The following is a 23373-nucleotide window of genomic DNA, read 5'->3' on the forward strand; positions in this document are numbered from 1 at the left end:
GAGACATGTGTGTCATCACTGATTAACTGGCCACACATCCTGCAGACCCTTTTCAAATGCGTGCAAGGAGAAAGAACAATCAGTACTATAATAGAGTTAGATTGTGAAATATGTCATGATATTTCACTTCAGAACAATGCAATCAAATGAGAGTCTCCAAAAATATACCAGTCACGTGGAGACACCTTAACGCTTAAAACCATGCCCTTGGCTCTCATTAGTCTCCTCGGTGCCTGTGTTTCCACGGCCAAAATGCTAATTAGCAAGCTTCATTGGAATGAATATCAACGTCTTTGACTGTATCCTTATCGAGGAGAGACAGCCCGGGTCCAAAGACTGACAGCTAGCTGGATGACTGATACAACTCTGGCCCAAGCTCAAGCCAGACAAGGCCAAAATGATGAACAATAAAAGAAACATAATTAAAAATTGCTAATTAAAATCCCATGGCAAGACAATCACTGTTCATTTAGTTTGAATTGCAAACACAATAGCAATCATGCTAACTCTTTTCAAGATGATAATAATGGAAAAAGCAAACATTTTCTGAGAGGTGAAGACAGAAAGAATGGCTAAAGGATGTGAGATCTGAACATAAACCACATACAGAAATGGCAAACATCTGTACGGGCACAGCATGAAGCGGTGACAGAACAGATGTAAAGTAAGGAATAAAACATGATCAGGTGTGATCTTAAATGACAAAAACAATAAAATCACACCCAAGGTGCTTTAGTTCTCGTACACAACAGCGGTTTCAATATGCTGTCCATTTTTATCTATGTTCACGTCCACAAAACAAGTTCCCATTGTCGCTTACATTATGGCAGCTATAAACGTCATTCCCTCACCAGCCTTTCGTTTTATCTCTCTCTTTTGAAGTTAACAAGCCAAAAAAGGCAGCTTGTCACATTAAAAAGAAACCACAAAGCCCTCTGTTCTGTTCTTTCCTGTGTGAAGCCTTAAAGGTACAGCGTTACTTCTGTCTCAAGTGCTCAAAACACAGAAAACTTTAGTATGCAGATGATTACACATTTAAAATACATTTATGCCATATGCTATAAAAATGCCCTGCTAAATTATTCTAGAAATGATGGCATATTAGAAGAACATGCAAATGAATAAAAACACCTGTCGATGCTGATGTTATAGGAGTGAATACATGTAGAAATGAATCAGCAGCTCCTGAACAATCAGAATGGAGAATTTTGAGAATTAAATCTGTTTGAGTAAGTGATGAGAGAGAGACATCAGTTTGTGTGCATTATGCAGTTAGATCAATAAAGCAGAACTATAATTCTTTTTCAACTTCTGAGTTCAGCAAGCTTATAAGAAGATCTCTAGGTAAGGATTACATTATCGTCTAATAAGGTTCGGTCTTAATAAGAGTTAAAAATCATGGGCTAGACATACGGCATGTCTGCAGCGCTGAAAATTACAGTTTCAATCACACTGAGGAATGTGCACGTATACACACATACTGTCCACCTGCCAGGAAGTGGTTGCGTTGCAAACAGTGCTTTTCAATCACATAGCTTATGATTCAGCCTCTGAGATTGCCTTCATGCATGAGGAAATAAGCATGTGTTTATTTTTACAAAACAACAGAGGGTAAAGCAAAACAAAACAAAACAATATAACATAAGCACAAGGGATGGTCACGAATATAGCATAATTTTTGCAATAACACTGCAAAAAACACTTCTGGGAATCAGTAAGTCAAACCTAGAAGAGAGAGAGGGGTTTACTTGTTTAAAAAAAAGAAGAAAAGAAAAGAAAAAATGGTGTATCACGTGGTTTGCTTTGGTTTATTTAGCTGCATGTTTAGAGAAGATTAAGACAGGTTTATATTAAAATGTATGAACTCAGAGATGGTGGAAGAAGAGCTCTTCTTGAACCAATTCCCATGCTCCACACCATCTTGAGACTCATCAACTATAACCCTTCCGGAAATCACTCTGTTCTCTGTAGTCCTGTGTCTAGCTTTGGCCAGTTTCTACTCCTCCACTGTGTCTGAGTCTCATTATGGTCTTCACATGGACCCTCTGTGCGTCAGGGATAGAGCCATTAAAGCAGCTAGCACAGGCTCTGCATTTAGCACTTACTGCTACTGTGAGCACCTTTTATTCAATTTAGTTTGATGTGCCTGAGAATAGAGCTGTAATGGAAATTCAAATGACAGGTCATAAGGCTCCCCGTAGTCAAAGCAAGTATGCAGGCTTTGCCATAATGATAATAACATACTGCTGGTGAACACTATGAAAATTGCTATTACAGTCAGGGCAGCTAACATTTGCAAGGCTTCTAATAAAACTGCTTGCCTTTAGTTAAAAAAACATTACAGAGCTGTGATAAACAATAAGGTTTCAAAACCTGTGTTTTCCTGTGACAGGACATACCAGATATATTCAAATCAAGCCCAGAAAGATAAAATTCCTTGATTACAATCTTCTGAATAAACAACTAACATCATTGAATGGTGAAAAAAGTCTTTTAAAGTTATGTTTTCTTACACAATAGTACTTCATATTAGCAATGTTGACTAGCATGCAGACTGTAAAAGATAAAGTGATAAAGGATAAAACACCAAAACATCTTTTTCTAAAAAAAAAAAAAATTTAAACCTCTGATGCCATCACTTCATTAATAAGACAAGAAAGAGTAAATAAAAAAAATCTAAAAATATATCTAAATTCTCAATAAGGTATAATTTACATAACGAGTACATTAATACAGTACATGTATTGCTTACATGCAGTAAATACAGTAACTTCAGTGAAAATCTGAATAGCAGATGTTTATAAATGTTTAAAGTCTGGATTGAGGCCAGTCTTTTCTCATATACTGATCAATTGTGGTTACAGGATTTTTATAAGTGCATCAATCAACCTGTTTAGATACTTTGCTGGGTCTGCACATGCACCACAGTTCACCAGTTGAAAAACCCTGATATACGCAACCTAAGAAAATATTACCTTGTTTAATAACTGCAATCAATCAACCATTTGTTTCAAATGTCATACTGTACCATTTTTTCGTTGTAATTCCTCAGGGATAATTACCCCCATCTGCTTCAGAATTTGCAGTTCACCATATTGGCAATTCCCATTCCATCCCACTATTTAGTTCTCCCCTGCTGCATGACAGCTACCCACCAGGGAGGATGAGATCTATCACGTGATTCCTATGAGGAATGTGCGACATCTTTTAAAACTGCTGCTTTTATAAATATGTATAGCTGAGATCCAAAGATTATTAGAGCCATTTTGATCAACAGGGAGGTAAGGAAAGCGGTGTTTCACACCCAAAGACCAGCGTTAATTATCCTCTTTGACACCTGATGATAGATGGCATCATACAGATTCGGAATTGCAATCTCCAGATGATAGCACAATCACATCTTGTAATGTTTTAACCTTCACCCATTAAAACAGATTTTACATAAAAAGATCTGTCTCTCAGTCACAGGCACAAACATCAATTTACAAAATGCACTACAATTCAAGTAGACATAGATTAGATTAAGCCCAGGTTAGAATAATGGATTGTTACCACTTTAACAAAAAAATAAAACATAAATCCACAGAACCATGGTGTTAGCCTTCATCTGATAAAACACACAAAAAAGGTAAATAATAATATAGCACATTTCAGAGACATATACAGCACCCACCCTTGAGACAGCAGAAATAAATAGGCTAATATACAGTATGTACCCCCAGGAGAGAGCACAAGGCCTGTGTTGGGGGTTAACAATGGCTGACGTCTGACAGCTGTTGACGTTCGGGATCCATCAGACAGGAAGGTATGACTGAATTACAGAGCACATGTTTATGGCTGTTTAAGTTACAGGACCGCCCTCTCTCCCAGGGCCTGAGCATTTTCATGGGGCCTTCCACTGTGGCAGCAGCATTTTGATGACTCCATCTGCTAAAACCCATTAGTGCAGCCAAGTAAACTTAAATAGCCAAAGTAAAAAAACACCAAACAACATACAGGGGAGTCGTATTTGAGGTCCTGCAATATCAACATCGTAAGAGGAAAGCTATAGCATCTGCACTAGAGAAAACTTTTCCTTTTTATCTCTTGGACATAGGAATGATTCATATAATGACATCCAGGGTCAAAAGTAGTGTTGCTTAGCCCACTAGTCTGTAACTAAAAAAAAGAAGTAAGAATATTTGTGAGAAATACAGATGAACACAGTGTTAACCCTTACCAAAAGTACAGCTTTGGGATATTATGCATAATATGCTGAACTGCCGGATCATTGTACCGTCGTTTGGCCATTGTATTAGGAACATCTACCACATAGGTCATGTTTTTAGGGATCTGTCTAACAGTAGAAACAGACAACCATAAAACTACTATTAGTCTTAAATCTTCTTAGGCGATGGAGTATTCTTAGTGCAGGAGTGAGACTGACAAGATTGTTTTGAAACAATAAGTATGCTTTCTTGCCACTTTATTAGAGAAAGTCTGTTTCTTTGTTCATGCACAGGATTGTTATTTTTCTGAACTGTTCCAAGCATTCTCATGCTTGATGCACTCACTGCATCATCAGTCAATTATTTTATACAAACAAAGTGCATCTACTATATGGCTAAGGAGACTTCATTTACTAACTGAGGAGACCTAAACCCAACTAGTGCAAGCTACTGCAGAGCAACTGATATCAAACCCACCCAAAATTGAGATCTTCACAAAGTGCTGTCTTCATTAACATTTATAGACATCAAGCAAAATAAATGTTAAATGAACAATCCGGATATTGTGAGCTGCTAGTTGTAGTATTTAGCATCACACAGTAGGCACTCACTAGCCTCAATAGCAATATATATACACAGGTCACTATGAAGGAGTCAGTTCAATTACTGGCACTGATCCATGCATAATTTGTCATGCCTCTTTTATCCGATCCATCAGTGTAAAGAGAGCAGCACTGGACTACCGCTGAGCAGAGATTTTTTTTGGATACTGGCAAATACAGGTTTTTAAATACCCCAGTACAAAGCAACAGCTGGACTGCAATATTGGAATTGATAAAAACAGACAGCTATTGTAGATACATATAACTGTGATTTAAGTGTATATTGTGTGTAGGTGGTGATTACAGCGTATGTAGCTGCATGATTTCTTTTTCAGTGAATGGGTTAAGTGCTCATTTGCTCAATTTTGCTACAATGATTAGACACATTACTACATAATACAATAACAACACGCATTACATATTATTACATAGACTAATATGGACAGAATTAACAATTAACTTAAATTAAACTGCCATTATTGGCCAGCAAGAATTAACATAAAACAAGCTGTAACTACACATCAAATCAACAAGGCTATAAAACAGTTCTTATTAGCAGCTCAGATGCTCCTGTATGCATTCTGACAAAATCCATGCAAAAGATTTTGATGATTTTATGATGGATAAACATATTGTCATGGAAGTACAAAACATATCTTCATGCTATTGTCTTATTCTGATCAGGTATCCAGAACCTGTCATGGGAAGTGGGTGCAAGGTGGCTGTACACTCATAATGCCAATCCATTGCATCACACACACATTCACTCCTAGGGGAAAATTACCAATAGGCAATCCACTTTGTCATTTGTGTGCTTTGTGTATGTTTTTGGAAAGTAGGAGGAAACCAGAAAACCTATGACGACATAGGGAGAAATAGTGTGATTGGTACAGACAGTATGTATGATGGCGCTGTATAGCAGAAATGCTAACGTCTGATCCATTGTGCTTTTCCTTGAAAATCTCAATTTTCCATTATTATGCTCTTATTACTTTGACTTAGAGAGAGAGAGAATCAGTCACTGAACCTTCTCTTCAAGATCATGGGCCTCAGCTCTCTACACAACGTTCTGCCTTTCACTGTTTCCACCAAATGCACATCCATCTCTTGTGCATTCTCTCCACATCAGAGTGTGACAAGAATGACTGAGAATGGAAAAAAGGTGCTACAAATCCTTTCATCTGTTTGAGGATCAGCGGGTACGGCCATCTAAAAAAAAAAGCCATCTACTGTATTAACTTATGGCATAACTTCATCATTTTCCTTCTCTCTGCTTCTCTAATCATTTTATCTTACACTAAATAAACTCTCCTGTGTCAGAGTTTGATGAGATGCTGCGTGTGAGTTAGCTGCGAGTGTGCTTCGGTGTCTTTCACCTGCTGAGCTTCAGCTCTCCTAATCAAAGTGTCCAAGCTTTGCAGTTCTGACCCCAGGGATGTGGGGATACTCAGGTACCAGACAGCCTTCATCTCAGCTAGTGAGAGAGAGAAAGATCCACTTAGAGACACATGAAGAGGGAGAACAGAATAAGACAGTGATGCAATTCTGAGTCTTGCAGTCTTGTCCTTTTTCTTGCTCTCTGGAATTACCAAGCTCTTGAAATTTCCTTTAAGAAAACAAAGAATCATTCACAATCAGAACGTGTTGAGAATAATTTCTCCTTCAAAGGCTCACAAGAAAAGCTATACGACAAATAATAACACTTTCATTAGAAACTGACAGCTGTAGTGCCATGGTGTGTGGTGGATCAAGGGCTGTGTTATTGAATTTAGCAGTGGAGATGAATGGTCTTTATTTGGAGGTGAGTGATATGAGTGAAGGGTGATGAGTGAAGGAAAAAGCCTCCTGGAGATTCAGCCTCACAGGCACAGCACGACTGAATTATTCACACACAGAAAAGCCAGACTGTCCTCCTCCTCTCTCTCTCTCTCTCTCTCTCTCTCTCTCTCTCTCTCTCTCTCTCTCGCTCACTCCCACCTCCCACCAGTCACCATTACTTCCTGTCTTTGTTTCTTTCAACCCTTTCTTTGCTTCTGCTCATGCTATCTGTTTCACACCTTCCTGAAGCTCTGTGTCATGTTCACAGTTTCACCCTCTTTATGTATAGCTGTCTAACCTTGCCCTTGCCTTTTGTCTTCACTATAGAGCTGCCATGATCGGTATATATTCACTTAGTTATTCTGTGTTTTAGAGCCGGGGGGAAAATGACTACCAAATTATATTTAATTGAAAGTATAGAGATAATGTGTCAAAATTGTTCTCAGTTAAAAGTGAAAGTATACAGTCACAAATGTGTTCAATTTACAGTAAAAAAATAAATGTTTTGTTGATGAAATTATGCTAATTTTATGCTAAAATGTGAAAAGCAACCTTTATTACTTATGTAAAACTTTTATAATTTTCACTCAGGTAGGCAGCAAGGAATTTGCCTTTTTACCTTTTAAAAATGCCGTTTTAAAACTACTGCATGCTGGAGTTCAATGATACTGCTTATGTAAAAAAAAAATAAAAGAGGATGAATAAGAGTGACATTCTGAATATTAAATACGATCCACCTGTATCTGTCTACTAATTTAGCTTTTAGTATCCAAAACCAAGGAAGTATCAGAAATCTGTTACTGGTGACATGGTAGTTATATTTCATAAGGCATGACCACAAATTAATACACTCACAGCATTTAGCAGACACCTTTATGCAGAGCGACTTACATTTTTATTTCATCTATATACAACTGAGCAATTGAGGGTTAAGGGGCTTTGTTCAAGGGCCCAGCAGTGGACACTTGATTGACATGGGATTTGAACTCACCACCATCAGTTGTCAGCAGTCCAATGCCTTAACCACTAAGCTACCACATACCATTTTTTATACATTGAGATTATGAGTTAATATTTTAAGGATATCTCATACAATTATTATGTAATGGTAATGAGATACTAAAGCTGTAGCCACAAATTATGTAACTTGAGCTTATGACTTAAAATATTGTGGGAACATCATACTTAACACAAGGCCTCCAGTTAAATATTTGATAGCAAAAAAAATCTATACCTTTTGGGAATTCACTTAAGCTGATATTGAGTTACAACCAATACACATTGGGAATTATTAAGATTAAAATAAAGAGTAAGGTGCAATATTATCAGTCGTCATGTATAAGCTGTAATGGCCACAATACTCTAAATCATTTGACCCTCTAAATCATTTGATTCCTTTTTAAAATTACGATATGTCAAATTTACCATGAATTAAATTTTTCATGGTTAGTAAACAGAGAATGTTCCTATGTGCATGTATTCAAAAGTCAAAACTAAAAATGTATTCAGGTCAAAGTAAAAAGGAAATGTTTTAACTGATGAAATTATGTTGGTTGTGTTTTCAAGGAAAAAGCTCATTTGTTTTGTAAAAAGTAAAATTTGCTTTTATGCATAAAAAAAATCATTCAGTCTCTGTAACTTTATTGGTTGTTTGCGTGACTTATGCTATGTTTTGCTAATGGCTTGCTCAGGAAGAGAACCTTTTATTTTTAGACTTTTTATTAGCAAGAATTTGACCAGCTGTCTAGCCAATTTTTGTGCTCTTATGAAATCATTTGTAATCTAAGCAGATATTAACAAAGAAAAACATAAATATTAGCCCATTAGAACACCTCAATATACTTTTTTTTTTAATTGTATGGAGTTCATGCTTTCCAGGGTCGCTAAAATGATGCTACATTTGATCTGTCCTTGCTCACTTCAGCAGCTTTAAATATTTCAGACAGCTATTGCATCAACTTCTTTGAGTAGCATGAGAAGGTCACCAAAGATGACCGAGTGCCATGATTCTTCATAGTTTTCTCTGATAAAACAATTGGATGCTTAACTGAGTCGATTAAACTGATAGCTAGTGACAGTCATTGTCTGGATCAGAACAGACCTTCATTACTTATAACAATTAATAAAAATAAATACAGATGTTAGGAGTAATAGATACATTTATAAGTAAGAGTACAACACGGTCAGTTTCAATAATACTTAAAGTATAAATACACCATAGTAATATTCAAATATAGAAATGAGGTACTGTATAATTACTCTAGTAATTACCCGGTTAAAACCACAAACCTCTTTCAGATTATGATATATTTCCTATTTTATATTCCTTTATTTACTTAAAATGAAAAAGCCCTGTTAGTCTATGACTCAGGATAATGTTTACAAAGATTTCCTTTCAATGAAAAACATTTTGAAAGCTCTGAAGTTGACTGAGTGAAGGTTAAATGTCAATGGCCACTCTTTTTGATAAAATATCAAGCTTTATTAATATTAATCTACTCAACGCATGAGTAACATCAGCTCATAGCTTTTAGCTTAGTGTTCCTTCATGACCCCTACACTGTGCATTAGGTAACAGCCTGTTCTTAACTTCACTAGATCATCAGTCTGAATTAGAAAGTCCAACTATGCACTTCGGCAGTATGTTCAGAACTCGGAGTGCTAGTGGTGGAAAATACATAACTATGTAAATGACTGAATTTAACACACTTTGAACAAAAGCCAAATCAAATTCTGACTGTTAGACACTTTAATATGGAAATCATTTGCTTTATCTGAAATGCTTTACTCCTTCACTTGCTAATTTACTACACAGACAGTTCTACACAAAACACTGGATCAGTTGCATATTAAGAGAGACAAACGTGTTCCAAAAATGTGTCAAGGCAACAACACAACAATTATCCCTGAACATATGAATAAAAATTAAATTCACCACCATGTACCTACGTTGGCTTTAGATGTGCATTGTCTGTTAAAGTTTATACATGAAGTCTCCTGAAAGTACATTTCAAACGAAAGGAAATCGAAGTGCTTGTTGTGGAAGTACCAAATAGTGTACACCTGAATACTGCACTATATGACAAACAAGAAATTCAAACATGAAATTCGTTTTTTTGTTATCCAAAGCTTTTTGTTTCAGAAAGAAGGAATAGCTGAGGCTGTAAATGTGTAATTTTGCTACACGGCTCGCCTTCCTGCCCTCGTCTACCACCTCTGGCTGACTCATTAGGTGACGCTCTGCTTCATCTCACTCTGCTATTTATGCAGATAAAAAAAGGGCAAATTAATGAGGGGCACCCTGGGGAGCCACCACACAAAGCAGGAAGAGAAAATGAGAGCCTAGACACAATGTGTGCCACACACAATCTGATCGGCAGCAAGGAATTCGCCTTTTTACCTCTTAAACTACCCTATGGTTGATTAAAAACTGCTGCGTGTTGGAGCTCTGTGTCAATGATACAGTGTATATAAAAAACATCCCATTCCTTTCTGTCTACTAATTCAGTTTCTACAGCATGAGACAGACTGCTGAACAAATAAATTTACTGTATTTTCCAGGTAGTGATCAAAACCTCTGAAGTGACATTGTGGTTATTTTTGGATAAGGCATGACCACAAATTAATATATTGAGGATATCTCATGGAATTATTATGTTGCGATGATGAGGTACTAAAGCTGTGGCCATAAATTGTGCAACTTGAGCCCACGACCGTTATGGGAATATCATACTTAACCTTAACACCTCCAATAAGTCACCTCAGACTTGCTAATTGGGGATAAATACATACACATTATGAACTAAATATATCTAATATTAATCTTGAATTTTGTATTCTATTAATCTTTATATTATTCGTTATATTAACCTTTTGTTCTATGTTTATGTTCTGTAAAGCTGCTTTGAGACAATATATACATATAAGCTATACAAATAAGGTTAATGCTAAACAAAGAGTAAAGTATAATATTATTAGTCATGTCCATGCTTAGGTTATGTTGACCACAATGGTGATTTGAACTAGTTACCATGAGATACCTATTTAATTGACCTTAAGACATGTGGCCTTATTTTGTGACCTTTCAATGTATTAATTCCTGACCTTTCTATCAAACATTACTTTTTGGTGTGGGTAATCTCAATTCTATACTGCCGTGTAGAAGAAGACATGTACTGTATGACACCCAATGATGACACCTATGACATGTATGACACCCAATGATGACACCTGTGACAAGTATGACACCCAATGATGACACCTATGACATGTATGACACCCAATGATGACACCTATGACATGTATGACACCCAATGATGACACCTATGACATGTATGACACCCAATGATGACACCTATGACATGTATGACACCCAATGATGACACCTACAACTAAGAAAGATAATGACTACAATTGTTATAATAACAAGTGAACCATTAGATCTAAGAGCAAGTGATAATTTTTTTTGGTTCAACTCACACAACTTGAACATGCATGTAGTATAAATAGATCACTAGCACAAGACCATTAGACATTCAAATAGCAAGATAAGTACGTATTAGGTCAATAAATACATAAAAAAAGGTAGACACTAAAGTGTATTAACTTCATCTGTGTACATCGGTGCTGTGGTACCAACTCAGTGCTCTGTGCTGCTTGAGCAGGAGAGTGACATTTCAAAAGCTTTCAGTGCCGAGGAGCATTCAGTTTGAGCACAGCGAGATGCATTTACAAAATAAACTGAAAGGCCCTTTGCTCCTCAGTGAGCTAAATTCAAAAGTCGTGCCAGGCAGTGCAGCCCTCAGCCGGGGGGACGCACTGACCTTCATATCCACTATGGTCAGATGGCTTGCTGTGGACTGATGCCCAGCTGCTTCATGTAAAACTTAAAGAGCACAGCTATTGCTGGGTGTACGGTCACGTCTGCTAAACCCACCAACAGAATTCAAGTCCTATGGACACCGTACAAAACTGCACAACTCAAATCTGTGAGAGCTGCAAGAGCTGTGAGATAACTTACTGTACTACTACTGTATTACTAACTTCTCAAACTGTACGAGCACAAAAATATCATGTTTATGAAGGAGCCCTATTATATTATACTTAAAAAATACATTGAGTTAAACTGCAAGTGTTTTAAGTTTTAAGCAACGTTTTTAGCAATGTGATCATGAAATAAAAATAATTCTTCAGGTGTTTCCTTCCAGGTACTCCATTTTCCTCAACCCAGTCCAAAGACAGGCATTGTTGCTGATTGGTATCTCTAAGTTCTTCTGTGTGTGTGTGTGCGTGTGTGTGTGTGTGTGTGTGTGTGTGTGTGTGTGATAGTGCACTTCAATGGGTACCCTTGTCCAGATTGGCCCCAGCCTTGTACCGCAAGTCTCCTGAGATAGACTCCAGGTTCCCTGCAACCCCATGTAGGATAAGTACTACAGAAAAATTAAGGATAAGTGAAGAAATCCAACATCATCTGACTGACTAATAAAAATCTTCCTTTTGAGCAAGTAAACATAAACTGTAATAAAACTCATCTCATAAAAAGCATGACTGAAGAAAAAGGTGTCATGCACAAGATGCTATGGGTAACAAATGATGCCCAAAGAGCTGCAGCTAAGATTTACATTTCAAAAAAACGGTGAAAAAAAAAATCAAGTTAAAAAGACCCAGACTTCCTGAGCCGGACTAAATGGAGCATGCGAGAGTCAATGGGAGTAAGTGTAGGATGAAAGTGGAGAAAGGGAGTCATTGAGATGGACTAGTGCTGCGTTTGATCCGAGCGGCTGCCTGGCCTTGGCTCCAGGTATTAAGATTCAGCAGATGCAGGCGCATGCTTAACAAGGCCGGGTTTATGTGTCAGCTATTACGGTGGCATTATGAGAAAAGAGGACAAGGAGCTGAACAGCACAGCCAGAGCTCTTGTGTAGTCAGAGTAAAACACTTCATGTACTCAACCACTCTCTGATTTTAATCCATGAGCTGTTTATCTGAGTTCGGTGTCAAGCCGTCATGCCCCCGAGTCTTTCCTAATCACGGATTTCATAAAATATTGCATGAAACAATTTTTTATTTATTCAAAGCCCAAATTTTGGAATGCTACTTTGCAGGGTAAAATAGCTTCACAGTGTAGTGAAGATGACTAAAAAAAAGCCGCCAGAGACCTTTATTTCCTTTAACAGCACACACTAAACAGACCTGCTCAGCCACTTCTGCTCCATTCCCACCAACATCCTTCCTCTCTCTGCACACAGATTGCAGGTTTCAGCTAGGAATCGTCTCTTACCATTTCTTGCACTCTATTCCACACACACACACACACACATGCCCAAGAAACCGAAGTGCCACCATTATTGCAAACCTGTGCTATATTTATGAGTGGGTCTGTGTGTTTCATTGCTCTGAGTGCTTGTATGGGAAAAAGGAAGAATGCAGGAGAACGTTCAGCATTCACACAGACAGTGTCCACATTGTTGAGGCTATACCAAACACAGCTTGCTTTCCAATGCAGTGGTTGCGCTGACATTTTTATATCTTGGTCTGGCATGGTATTTGCCCTGGAAACAACAGAATGCACAGTAAATAGAGACATTACTGCAAACTACAAAACACTTAGAAATAAAGAAGTGATTAAAATTGAACTGAGATTACTGAACTGGCCAATAAACTGCATAAACATATGTTAGAAACAACAATTGTGCATATTAACCTTTACATCTTTAACATCCTCAGTGATCATCATTAGCATCCAGAATTTATGATTTTTTCAAACTTTCACGGTGTCATTAGCAAGGTACACATCCATTAAGGTCTCACGTAATAATGACAATACAGCACCAACCAACAAATTAGCACTACAATGACTGAACATGTCACAGATATTTCGATATAAACATATTTAAGGATTAAATGATGAGATGGGGCACGGTGGCTTAGTGGTTAGCATGTTCGCCTCACACCTCCAGGGTTGGGGGTTCGATTCCCGCCTCCGCCTGTGTGTGTGGAGTTTGCATGTTCTCCCCGTGCCTCGGGGGTTTCCTCCGGGTACTCCAGTTTTCTCCGCCGGTCCAAAGACATGCATGGTAGGTTGATTGGCATCTCTGGAAAATTGTCCGTAGTGTGTGAGTGAATGAGAGTGTGTGTGCCCTGCGATGGGTTGGCACTCCATCCAGGGTGTACCCTGCCTTGATGTCCGATGACGCCTGAGATAGGCACAGACTCCTCGTGACCCGAGAAGTTCGGATAAGCGGTAGAAAATGAATGAATGAATGAAATGATGAGATATTTTTCATTCCTTAAAGGCTGTACTACACCTGACTGGGTGGCAGCTTAAGCAACATTTACTGTGTTGTGGGGTTAAAGGCTACTGTCGTTTTTTTTTTTTTACTCACGTGTCTGCTGAAGAAGTCGTCCACCTCTCTGTGTACTTTCTTCTGACAGTCCTGGTGGATGGCCAGCAGGTAGCAAATGAATGAGAGCGTGTTACTGCTCGTTTCATGGCCAGCGATAAGGAAGAGGAAGGCCTGGCCTATGATCTCATCCTCCGTCATTATTCTTTTTGACTTGTGGCCGCTTTCTGTCTTTCCGTCAAGCACAACTTCCTCGTCTGCTTGATTGACGACGTCAAAGTGATCGAGGGACACACACTCCTTACTGCTCCTCACATCCAGCATCATCTGTAGGAAGTCTCTCCGCCTCTATCAAAGCCATAGGACAAATAATATTGGATAAAATACAAATATTCTCTACGCCTTTCTATGCCCACTGTTTGCTTTTATCGTGCCTCCATCCTCATCCTGTGTTTTTGTTAATTTGATTGTAATATTGAGTACAATATTACAATATTGCCTTTTCATAGGGTATACAACTATATTTACACTAACAGATTTTTTTTTATTTTATATTAATGAAATATTATTTTCTGTACCTGGCTGGGTGGCAACTCATCCCTCTGTTTTATAAGTTTCTGAATACAGCTGGTGAAGAACTTGTTCGCCTCACTTCTATCTGTATCTTTCATCAAACCATGAAGCGGCCCAATCAGGAACGGGAAAGTCACTAAGAGCACAAAGGACAACCACAAGGCCATTTCCCAATATTCTTTAGTCATAAACACAAGGACAAAGGCATTTTAAATGAGACCTCGTTCTCAAGCCTGCAATAAATGTGCTATATCTTTATATTGCCTTCATTAAAGTTCATATCAAATAGTCGTTTATGGAGCTCCCTATGTGATGTGACCTCAGCTGTTGAATAATTAAAGGGGAAATAATGGCCACTGAAGGATGTTTTGTATTAGATGAATGGCTAAATGTTACAGTGTTACATACTGAAGATGAACATGACTGGACTGAAAACAGAGAAGGCAAAGAACTTGGAGGCGTAGTGCACAAATGGGTCTTTGGGGTTGTTCTGGGAGTCCACATGCATGCCAAATGCCACACTTGCTATTACATCCATAGTGAAGCAACCAAAACACCTGCAGGAAAATATTAATACGTTACCTTTTAACATACAAGATAAAAAGCATAACACACAAGATAAAAAAAAACAACAACACACAGTCATACCTGTGGATGTCAAAGCTCTCTCCAGTCTCTGCATAATTCTTCAGGTTCTTCAGTAATGTTTCTGTAGCTTCATGGATAAGAGGGACCATCTGTGCCAAAACATACAAAATCTGAATTCACATATTTTAAAAGTTTTATTACACATGTTCAAATTTTAAAATAATTAAGCACAGTAAAAGATGAACCCAAGATAAAATTGAGAGTGATGTAAGAAAGACAATCATGAAGAAAACTACTTGTTAGAAGAGTGTGGGCGAGGTTACAGCAAAGTGATGAATCAATTAAAATCCTATTTAATTTAGCAGGTCATCACCAAGGGCAAAAACTCCACGATAATAATGGATCAAACCACAAAGCACAGCTAATTAAGTCATTATATTTATATATATATATATATATATATATATATATATATATATACACACACACAAGTATATGGCCCTACTATGGATATATATATATATATATATATATATATATATATATATATATATATATATATATATATATATATATATATACTTGTAGATTTGTAAAATGAAAGGATTTAAAAGGTGCTCTGTGGGATGTTTAAATTTAGAAACATTTTTTTTCTCTAGTCTCTAATTCATGAAGTCATGGACTTGTTTGCGAGCAATAGCAATGGGGTTGCATATATATTGCAAACTCGACTTTTCTTTTCTTTTTTTTTTTAAATATATATAAAAATGTAAACAATTTGGCAACTTAGATGAATCCCCCTCCAGCTACAATATCATTTGCTCATTAGCCATTTTGTGTAGGTATAGATTAATAAATCCAAATTAAGTAGATTTCAGCTCCAGGTTGTAACACTACACTATGTGGAAAAGTTCAAGGAGGTGAATACTTATGCAAAGCACTTTAAATCTGTGACAGTGCACTAGAATCAGGTTACACTACTCTGAACAGGAATACTGGTGATCTCTTCCACTCACCATCACCCCCTCTCTCCCTCTCTCTCTCTCTCTCTCTCTCTCTCTCTCTCTCTCTCTCTCTCTCTCTCTCTCTCTCTCTCTCTCTCTCTCTCTCTCTCTCTCTCTCTCTCAGATGCCAGTGACTGACACTGTGATAAGCCTCCATCTTACACCAGACCTGCCTATTGATCCTGCTTACTCAAGAAGAGAGATGAGGGTGGAAGCAGCAATGACAAAAGAAAAAGAAAAAAATGAGCAAAGGAAAGAGAAGCAGAGATTTTATAAAGCAGTGAAGCAAGACCAGCTGACAAATCTGAGTGAGCTGAGTGGAAAAAGTGCAGACTGACCAGAGTCACACTAATATCCTAACTAGACCTGGGCCATTTGAATATATGATATAGAGAGTGTAATAAATTATGATAAATTAATTGTGTATTTAAAAAAAATGTTTTAGGCTCATGGTATCTTAAGTCTGTGACCTAGCAAACCAGAGTTAATGTATTCAACGATAGAGACTTAAATGTACTTTTGTACGTCGCTCTTGATAAGGGCTTCTGCCAAATGCTGTAAATGTAAAAGTCCTTTTTTTTTAGATGCAGCACAATTGTTATTTGTTAGGAATCTTATGTATTGTGCTGCATATTGTGCATCACAGAAATGATGTAAAACTTTTGCTATGTGATTTTTCTTTGTCCTAATCCTAATCTTTACTTGAAACCTTATCTCACAACATCATGTCTCTCACTGTGCATATCAGCTAGGAAGCTTTATTTACCTTAGGCTGAAGATCTATCCTCTCCTGATTATTAAAAAAGTAAATAAATAACAGAAACAAATAGAAATTTTCTTTTTCTAAATGTTAAATATGTAATATAATGAATGCTGTATCTTATGACCATAAGCCCAAGGTCACACCCCTTAGGGCGAGCACTGCATAAGCCAATACTATATAATGTATAAATATGTATGTAATAACCTGACAAGAGAAAAAAAAACAGATTAAGAAAAGCCACTAATTTAATTCAGAGACATATAGAGAGGGAAAATAATATTTACACACTTTTTGTTATACAATATACTCCCACTATATTAATTAACTTAAAATATACACACATAATGCCTTTTGACAAAATATGTTTAAGAAACATAAAAGATAGGGACTCTTGCAAAGACATTTTTGGCCATCTATGGTAAGATGTAATAAACTGTTATATGTATTAAGCAATAAAGAATAAACAATTGTAGACCATACATAATGACCATGGAGGATCATTACGTTGAAGGCGCAGTTCATAAAATTTTAATAGTGTGTGTGTGTGTGTGTGTGTGTGTGTGTGTGTGTGTGTGTGTGTGTGTGTGTGTGTGTGTGTGTGTGTGTGTGTGTGTGTATGTATGTGTGTATGTGTGTGCTCATACATCCTTTTTTTTTTTTTGTAATTACAAAAGACATTTTAAATTAAATTTGCATGTAAATTGGACCACAGTGGCATGTTGTAGACATGTGCTGTAGACTGATTGGCATCTCTAAACTGTGTGTGATTGTGCCCTGTGATGAGTTGACACCCTGTCAAACATCCAAATACTTATTTCCCCCACACACAGTCCCCCTTCATATTACAGATAATCAGTAGACATACACACAAAACAGTCTGACAGCGTTTATGTGCTCAGGAAGGAGTTTTGAAAGTGGGCCACAAAAACACCTTTTGAACTATTTAACTCTAATGTTACGGTTGTTTGATCTAATTACTGACTCCAACAATCCATCTTCCTGGTAATTAGTGAAAGGTTTTTTTTCCCTTTAATTACAGGTTTACTGTTATATTACTTACAACAAGATGATGAATGTGAGCAGAGTGAATGTGGCCGTACTTGTGAAATATAACAGTATGTTGGGTGTTTTAAATACTCCATGGAGTCACTCCGACATAGCTCTGAGGTGTTTAATGAGATCCCATCTGCAACACACAGTTGTGTGAAGAGATGACCTGTTTGTTCCATGGTGTGTACTCAGAGACATCATTCCTTGAGGCAGATTTCTATATTTGTCATTAATTCAAAACAGATTCCTAATTAAAATAATAACTGGAAAATAATTCCTATTCATTGCTTCTGTTTTTGCTGTGGCTCTGTGTACGCTCGTGTGTTGTAACAGGATGCATACATCAGATCAAATCAGTGATGGGCTTGAAGGCAAATGAAGAAGACTACAGAAACTGATAGAGGATGACAAGAGCAACGTCCTCTGTCTCTTCCTGCGACTGCAAGACAACTAATGAAAATCAATACAGGATGTAGGACATGTTTGAATACGCAAGTCCTCAAGGTTTAACATTAAAAATGCAGGCATGTATTGTGTATAAAAATAGCACATCACTTTTTAGGTACTATCTAGAGTCTGAATAAAAGGGGTCTCTGAAGGTGTTTGGCAGCATCAGTGTCCTGCGTGTAACTATTTTAATAATAATAAATAAAAAACATGAAATACTTTATTATTCTTTTGCTGTTTGAAATGATAATAAACTGTTTTATGATCTCTTGTACAAAAGCTCAATACTGTGAGTATGAAGTTGATTCTACATCACAAGCAAGGATTTAAACAAGCTTCAGATTCTTACATACTTTAATATCCATGATTTAAAATGCTTTTTTGTCATTACACACTTTAATACGTCAGCTCTGGTTTCACGTCAGGGCTGAAAGCAGCAGGAGAAAGAAAATAATATTCTGTGTGGTGTAATTAAGTTAACAAACATGGCCTGCATGCCCGGACTTGGGTTTGGTGTTGACAGTAAAGATGTTTATGAGGTCATTAAATATTTAGGACATTGCTACACTGTGGCCAGGTTTTCACTCTCCCATGCTATTCCACACCAAGTCTGAAGCTTGTGGTCTTCTCTCTCTTGATGTCACCGAATTCTAATGTGACCTTATCTGATGTCACTTTCCTACTATAGATCACAAGTCACCATGTTTGCCATTTCATGTGCATTAGGAAAGCAATATTTTTTTTAATTAAAATCTGTTCTCATTACGGGAAGCAGAATCATCAGTGAGCTCTTTCTATAAACTAAAACAGTGTAGTCTAAGAATTTTAGTGATAAAAGTCTCTTCATACAGTACGAGAAAGCGAGCAAGTGAACTAAGAGTTAATTCGTTTGAGAATAGCTAATGAACCTCAAGTGTTTTGGTCACATGAAACCAAAAATCACACAGATTTCACTCTAAACCTTCCTGCTTTTGCTTATGCCAGGAATTACTGGGGTGTTTGAAACCAGTTCTGTTCTTCCCCAGCTTAAAAAAAAAAAAAAAACACGGATTCAATTCACCAGATAATTACCAGGTTTAGTGGGTGTGTTACAGCAAGGAAATCACAAACTGCGCTAGACTCAAACCTTCCAGGACTTGATTCAGGAACACAGGCCAAAGCCAATAGCTTTATCTTTCCTTAGGTATTTCTTTGATGTTGGGTATCAGTGGCTTTAGTGTAGCAGAGACAATGTTTGTGTTGCTCTATTTCTGTTCTGTTTTATTTTTTATGCCTCTGTCCTTCTTATTCTTGCTGAACTGGTGGCACGTATATGCTCTATTGCTATTACCGAGGTTAATTAAGAACATGCATAATGTTTAATTCAGTAATCTTTAGTAATCATTTTATCCTGATCAGGTTGGCAGTGGTTCAGAACCCTATACTGGGAACACTGGGATCATATTCACACACTCATTCCTACCTGGAGTCACCAGTCCTCCCTACCAGCATGATTTTGGAAGCTGTGAGGAAATCATAGAACACGGACGAACCTCTAAAACATGTGGAATATGTAAAGCTTTACATAAGATCCCATTTGGTGTCCTCTCTCTGACTTAAGTCCTAATGTGAGCTGATCTAAGTGGGTTTACTGCAATACATGTTGTTTAAATGAGAACATTACTGTCCCTTGAAGCAGCATGTCCACTAGCCAGTGATTGTCAATCCACTAGCCAGTGATTGATTTAGTATTTACATATCACAGATTTCAATAATCAAAATAGAGAGAACATGTGGGTGCGAGAGCTTACCTCTTTCATCTTGGCTGCGCTGAGTGATGGCGTTAAGATGCTGCGCACTCGCTTCCAGGGTTCATCCCTCAGCATGACCAGACTGTCCGACAGTGGCTTTCTAGCCGTCCTAAACATCTAAATCATTAGAAAATCAAAGAGGATTTCATTAATGAGATTTTAAGTTATGAGATTTTAAATATTGAAATGAAAAACAGTTTGACTTTTTTTTCAATATCTATTTGTATAGCACTTTTTACAATTGACATTGTCACAAAGCAGCTTTACAGAATATAAACATAAAACAAAAGGTTATTATAAAGAATAATATAAAGGTTAATATAATACAAAATTCAAGATCAATATTAGATATATTTAAATGTGTTTGTATTTATCCCTCAGGTGACTCAGGCAGCAGGACAAGGAGAAACCTTGAGAAGAACCAGACTCAAAGGGGAACCTTATCCTCATATGGGTCACACAATATACAGTCTGACAATCGTTGTATTGATATAAAAGACAAATATCTGTCCTCAACCATCCATTATAAGTAAGTTTTTTGAGTAAACAGACTTTTCTTCTCTAAGCACAAGGATGTTCTGTTTGTGGTCATCGCTCATACACTCATACGCTAGAGAAACAGTGGCTAGAGATTAGGACGTTAAACTACTTGAAGAATTGAAATAAAATATTCGTCTTAGAAGGTTGATTTATTTATATAAAAGAATCCACCAAATAAATAAATAAATAAATAAATAAATAAATAAATAAATAAATAAATAAATAAATAAATGCACACGTTTCATGCTCTCAGTACTTTACAGAAAACATTTTGGGCTCTAAAAGCATTCTCCTGAAGCTGGTTTGTCTAAAGCTTGTTCTTTTTGTTTTTATTAAAATTGAACTTTGCCTGCTGTGGTTACACAGCCTGATTTAATACGGTTAATTACAGCAATTGTCCATCTGTTAGTCCGTGTCATGTTTACACTGTGAGAATAAAGATAATCGAGAGTAGGCTGAGCTCTATGGAGTATTGAGTACATATTTTTAAATGTGGGTGTGTATCTGGTAGGGGAATGTTGAGTATTTATTTGTGCACACAGAAGCCAACACATTATGTTTGTTTCTGGGCTGCCATGGTGATCCACTTTATGAGTTTTCTCCCGCTGTCTGTCACAGATGGTGTGTATATCATGAGCTTCTTAGTAAAACTCACACACACACACTTCTAGCAGATTGACCGAACGTCCCACACCACAGTGCACTGCAGGTCACAGCCTGAGATATGATATGAAGATATAAAGATACAGTGTTTATATACTACTGGGGATTTATACATGGCAAGGCAAACAGTCTCAGTACTGATCGGCTCCTGCTGTCATCTTTACATTACCCAGGATGCTCTGCTCCCAGACTTTAGCTAGCTTAAACATGACCTTTTGTTTTGATAAATAAGTCATGTGATCATTAGTGATGACCAAAGTCACATCGTGGAGTCGAAAGTGCAGCAGTGCCGGCTTTGCTCACACTGACGCTTCACTGTGTACATACGCTTATTGATTCTACCTCTGAGAAACACACACACACACACACACACACACACACACACACACACACACACACACACACATATACACACACACACACAATCATAACATAGCTAAAGCAGAATTTACTATTAACTTTCCGTTTTATTTAACAATTAATCTTGATCTGGGATTGCAACAAACTTCATGAAGCTCATAAGACACAATTTGATTCAACATACCGTCATTAAGCTAGTTGTTGAAACTAATTTGACAGACATAACTAAAATGTACTCTCTTTTTAGCTCATTTTTTTTTCCACCTCAGCAGTTTCACCAACAGTATGTTCCTTATCTACATTTTACATTTACTACATTTGGTCCACTCTCATCCAGAGCGACTTACATTTTTATTTCATTTTATACATCTGAGCAATTAAGGGCCTTGCTCAGGGGCCTAGCATTGGTATCTCTTTGTACCCAGGATTCGTAATTGTACATGAATGTGTGTGTGTGTGTGTGTGTGTGTGTGCATGCGTGCGTGCATGCGTGCGTGCGTGCGTGTGTGTGTGTGTGTGCATGAGTGCATGCATGTGTGTGTGTGTAAATATGCCATCGGTAAGTATGTCACGCTCACCACTCTGTTTAGGAAGTTATGAAACTCCTTCACCATAACCTGTCTGAGCATGTCTGGGTCAGCTATCACCACCACTGGAAGTCTGGCCAGATAATAACTAGAAACAGAGCAAAAATACACACACACACACACACACACACACACACACACACACACACACACACACACACACACACACACACACACACACACACACACACAAAATAAATAAACTAATAACAAACAGGGTACTGTTCATGACAATCACAGAAATACAACAAGCCTAGCCTCACATTCATTTCTGAAACACACACACACTCCTTCTCTCCCATTACTGAGACAGGCCAGTAATGATTTCAGACATGTCCCGCACACACCCCTTATTTATGCCTTATTTTTATTGATTATGCTGTAATAAAGCATGCATTTACGTTGGCATGCATAGGCATGCTCTGGGATTTTCTTTCCTCCCCAAACACGAATCAGTTTCACTGATGTGTTGGAAACAAAACTTTTACAAGAAAAAACTAAAACAATTAAATGCTCTAGTCCAGAGATTTCCCATGTTGTAGGAGGAGCAGGAGGAGGAGGCTATGGATTATACCATTAGCAAACAGACATTTATTTCACTTATTAAAGAAATATTCCAGCGCTTTTATCTTCTAGATCTGTAGTGTTCAGACGATTTCCACTGAAGCAATCCAAAGAGTCCCTGTACATACATAACAACACATTCAACACATTTTTCACATTAAAAAGTAGCTCTATCTTTGAAAGGCTCCGTGTTTCAAACCAGTCTGGATGTAGAGCCTAATTTGCAAACAACTTTGACTAAAGGATGTGTTTGCATAAACCTTTATTAACTGCCATGGAAACTGCCCTTGGATTTCCATTATATGCATATTTGTCAGCTTTTTCGTAAAGTTTTTGTCTGGATTAATCACACATGCTCTCACCAACCACCTCAGTAGGAACACCCTGATCACCTGATCAACCCACAACCTTAGGGTTGTGGGTTCGAGTCTCGGGCCGGCCATGACTGAGGTGCCCTTGAGCAAGGCACCGAA

The 23373-nt window shown here is 37.4% G+C and overlaps 1 protein-coding gene across 3 annotated transcripts in view; it reads right to left on the minus strand.

Annotated features, from left to right (window-relative positions):
- The window catches only part of tbxas1 (thromboxane A synthase 1 (platelet)), a 69929-nt gene that overhangs the window by 13179 nt on the left and 33377 nt on the right, over positions 1-23373 (minus strand). For all 3 annotated transcript variants that reach the window (XM_047822486.1, XM_047822487.1, XM_047822488.1), the window contains 6 exons: positions 22328-22424; positions 20187-20303; positions 15193-15281; positions 14953-15101; positions 14550-14680; positions 14014-14319 (listed from right to left, as the gene is read on the minus strand). In XM_047822486.1, coding sequence (XP_047678442.1) covers positions 14014-14319; positions 14550-14680; positions 14953-15101; positions 15193-15281; positions 20187-20303; positions 22328-22424 — 889 coding nt within the window. The remainder of the gene's footprint in view (positions 1-14013; positions 14320-14549; positions 14681-14952; positions 15102-15192; positions 15282-20186; positions 20304-22327; positions 22425-23373) is intronic.

Source organism: Tachysurus fulvidraco, chromosome 13, assembly GCF_022655615.1.
Source record: "Tachysurus fulvidraco isolate hzauxx_2018 chromosome 13, HZAU_PFXX_2.0, whole genome shotgun sequence".
NCBI classification, from domain to species: Eukaryota; Metazoa; Chordata; class Actinopteri; order Siluriformes; family Bagridae; genus Tachysurus; species Tachysurus fulvidraco.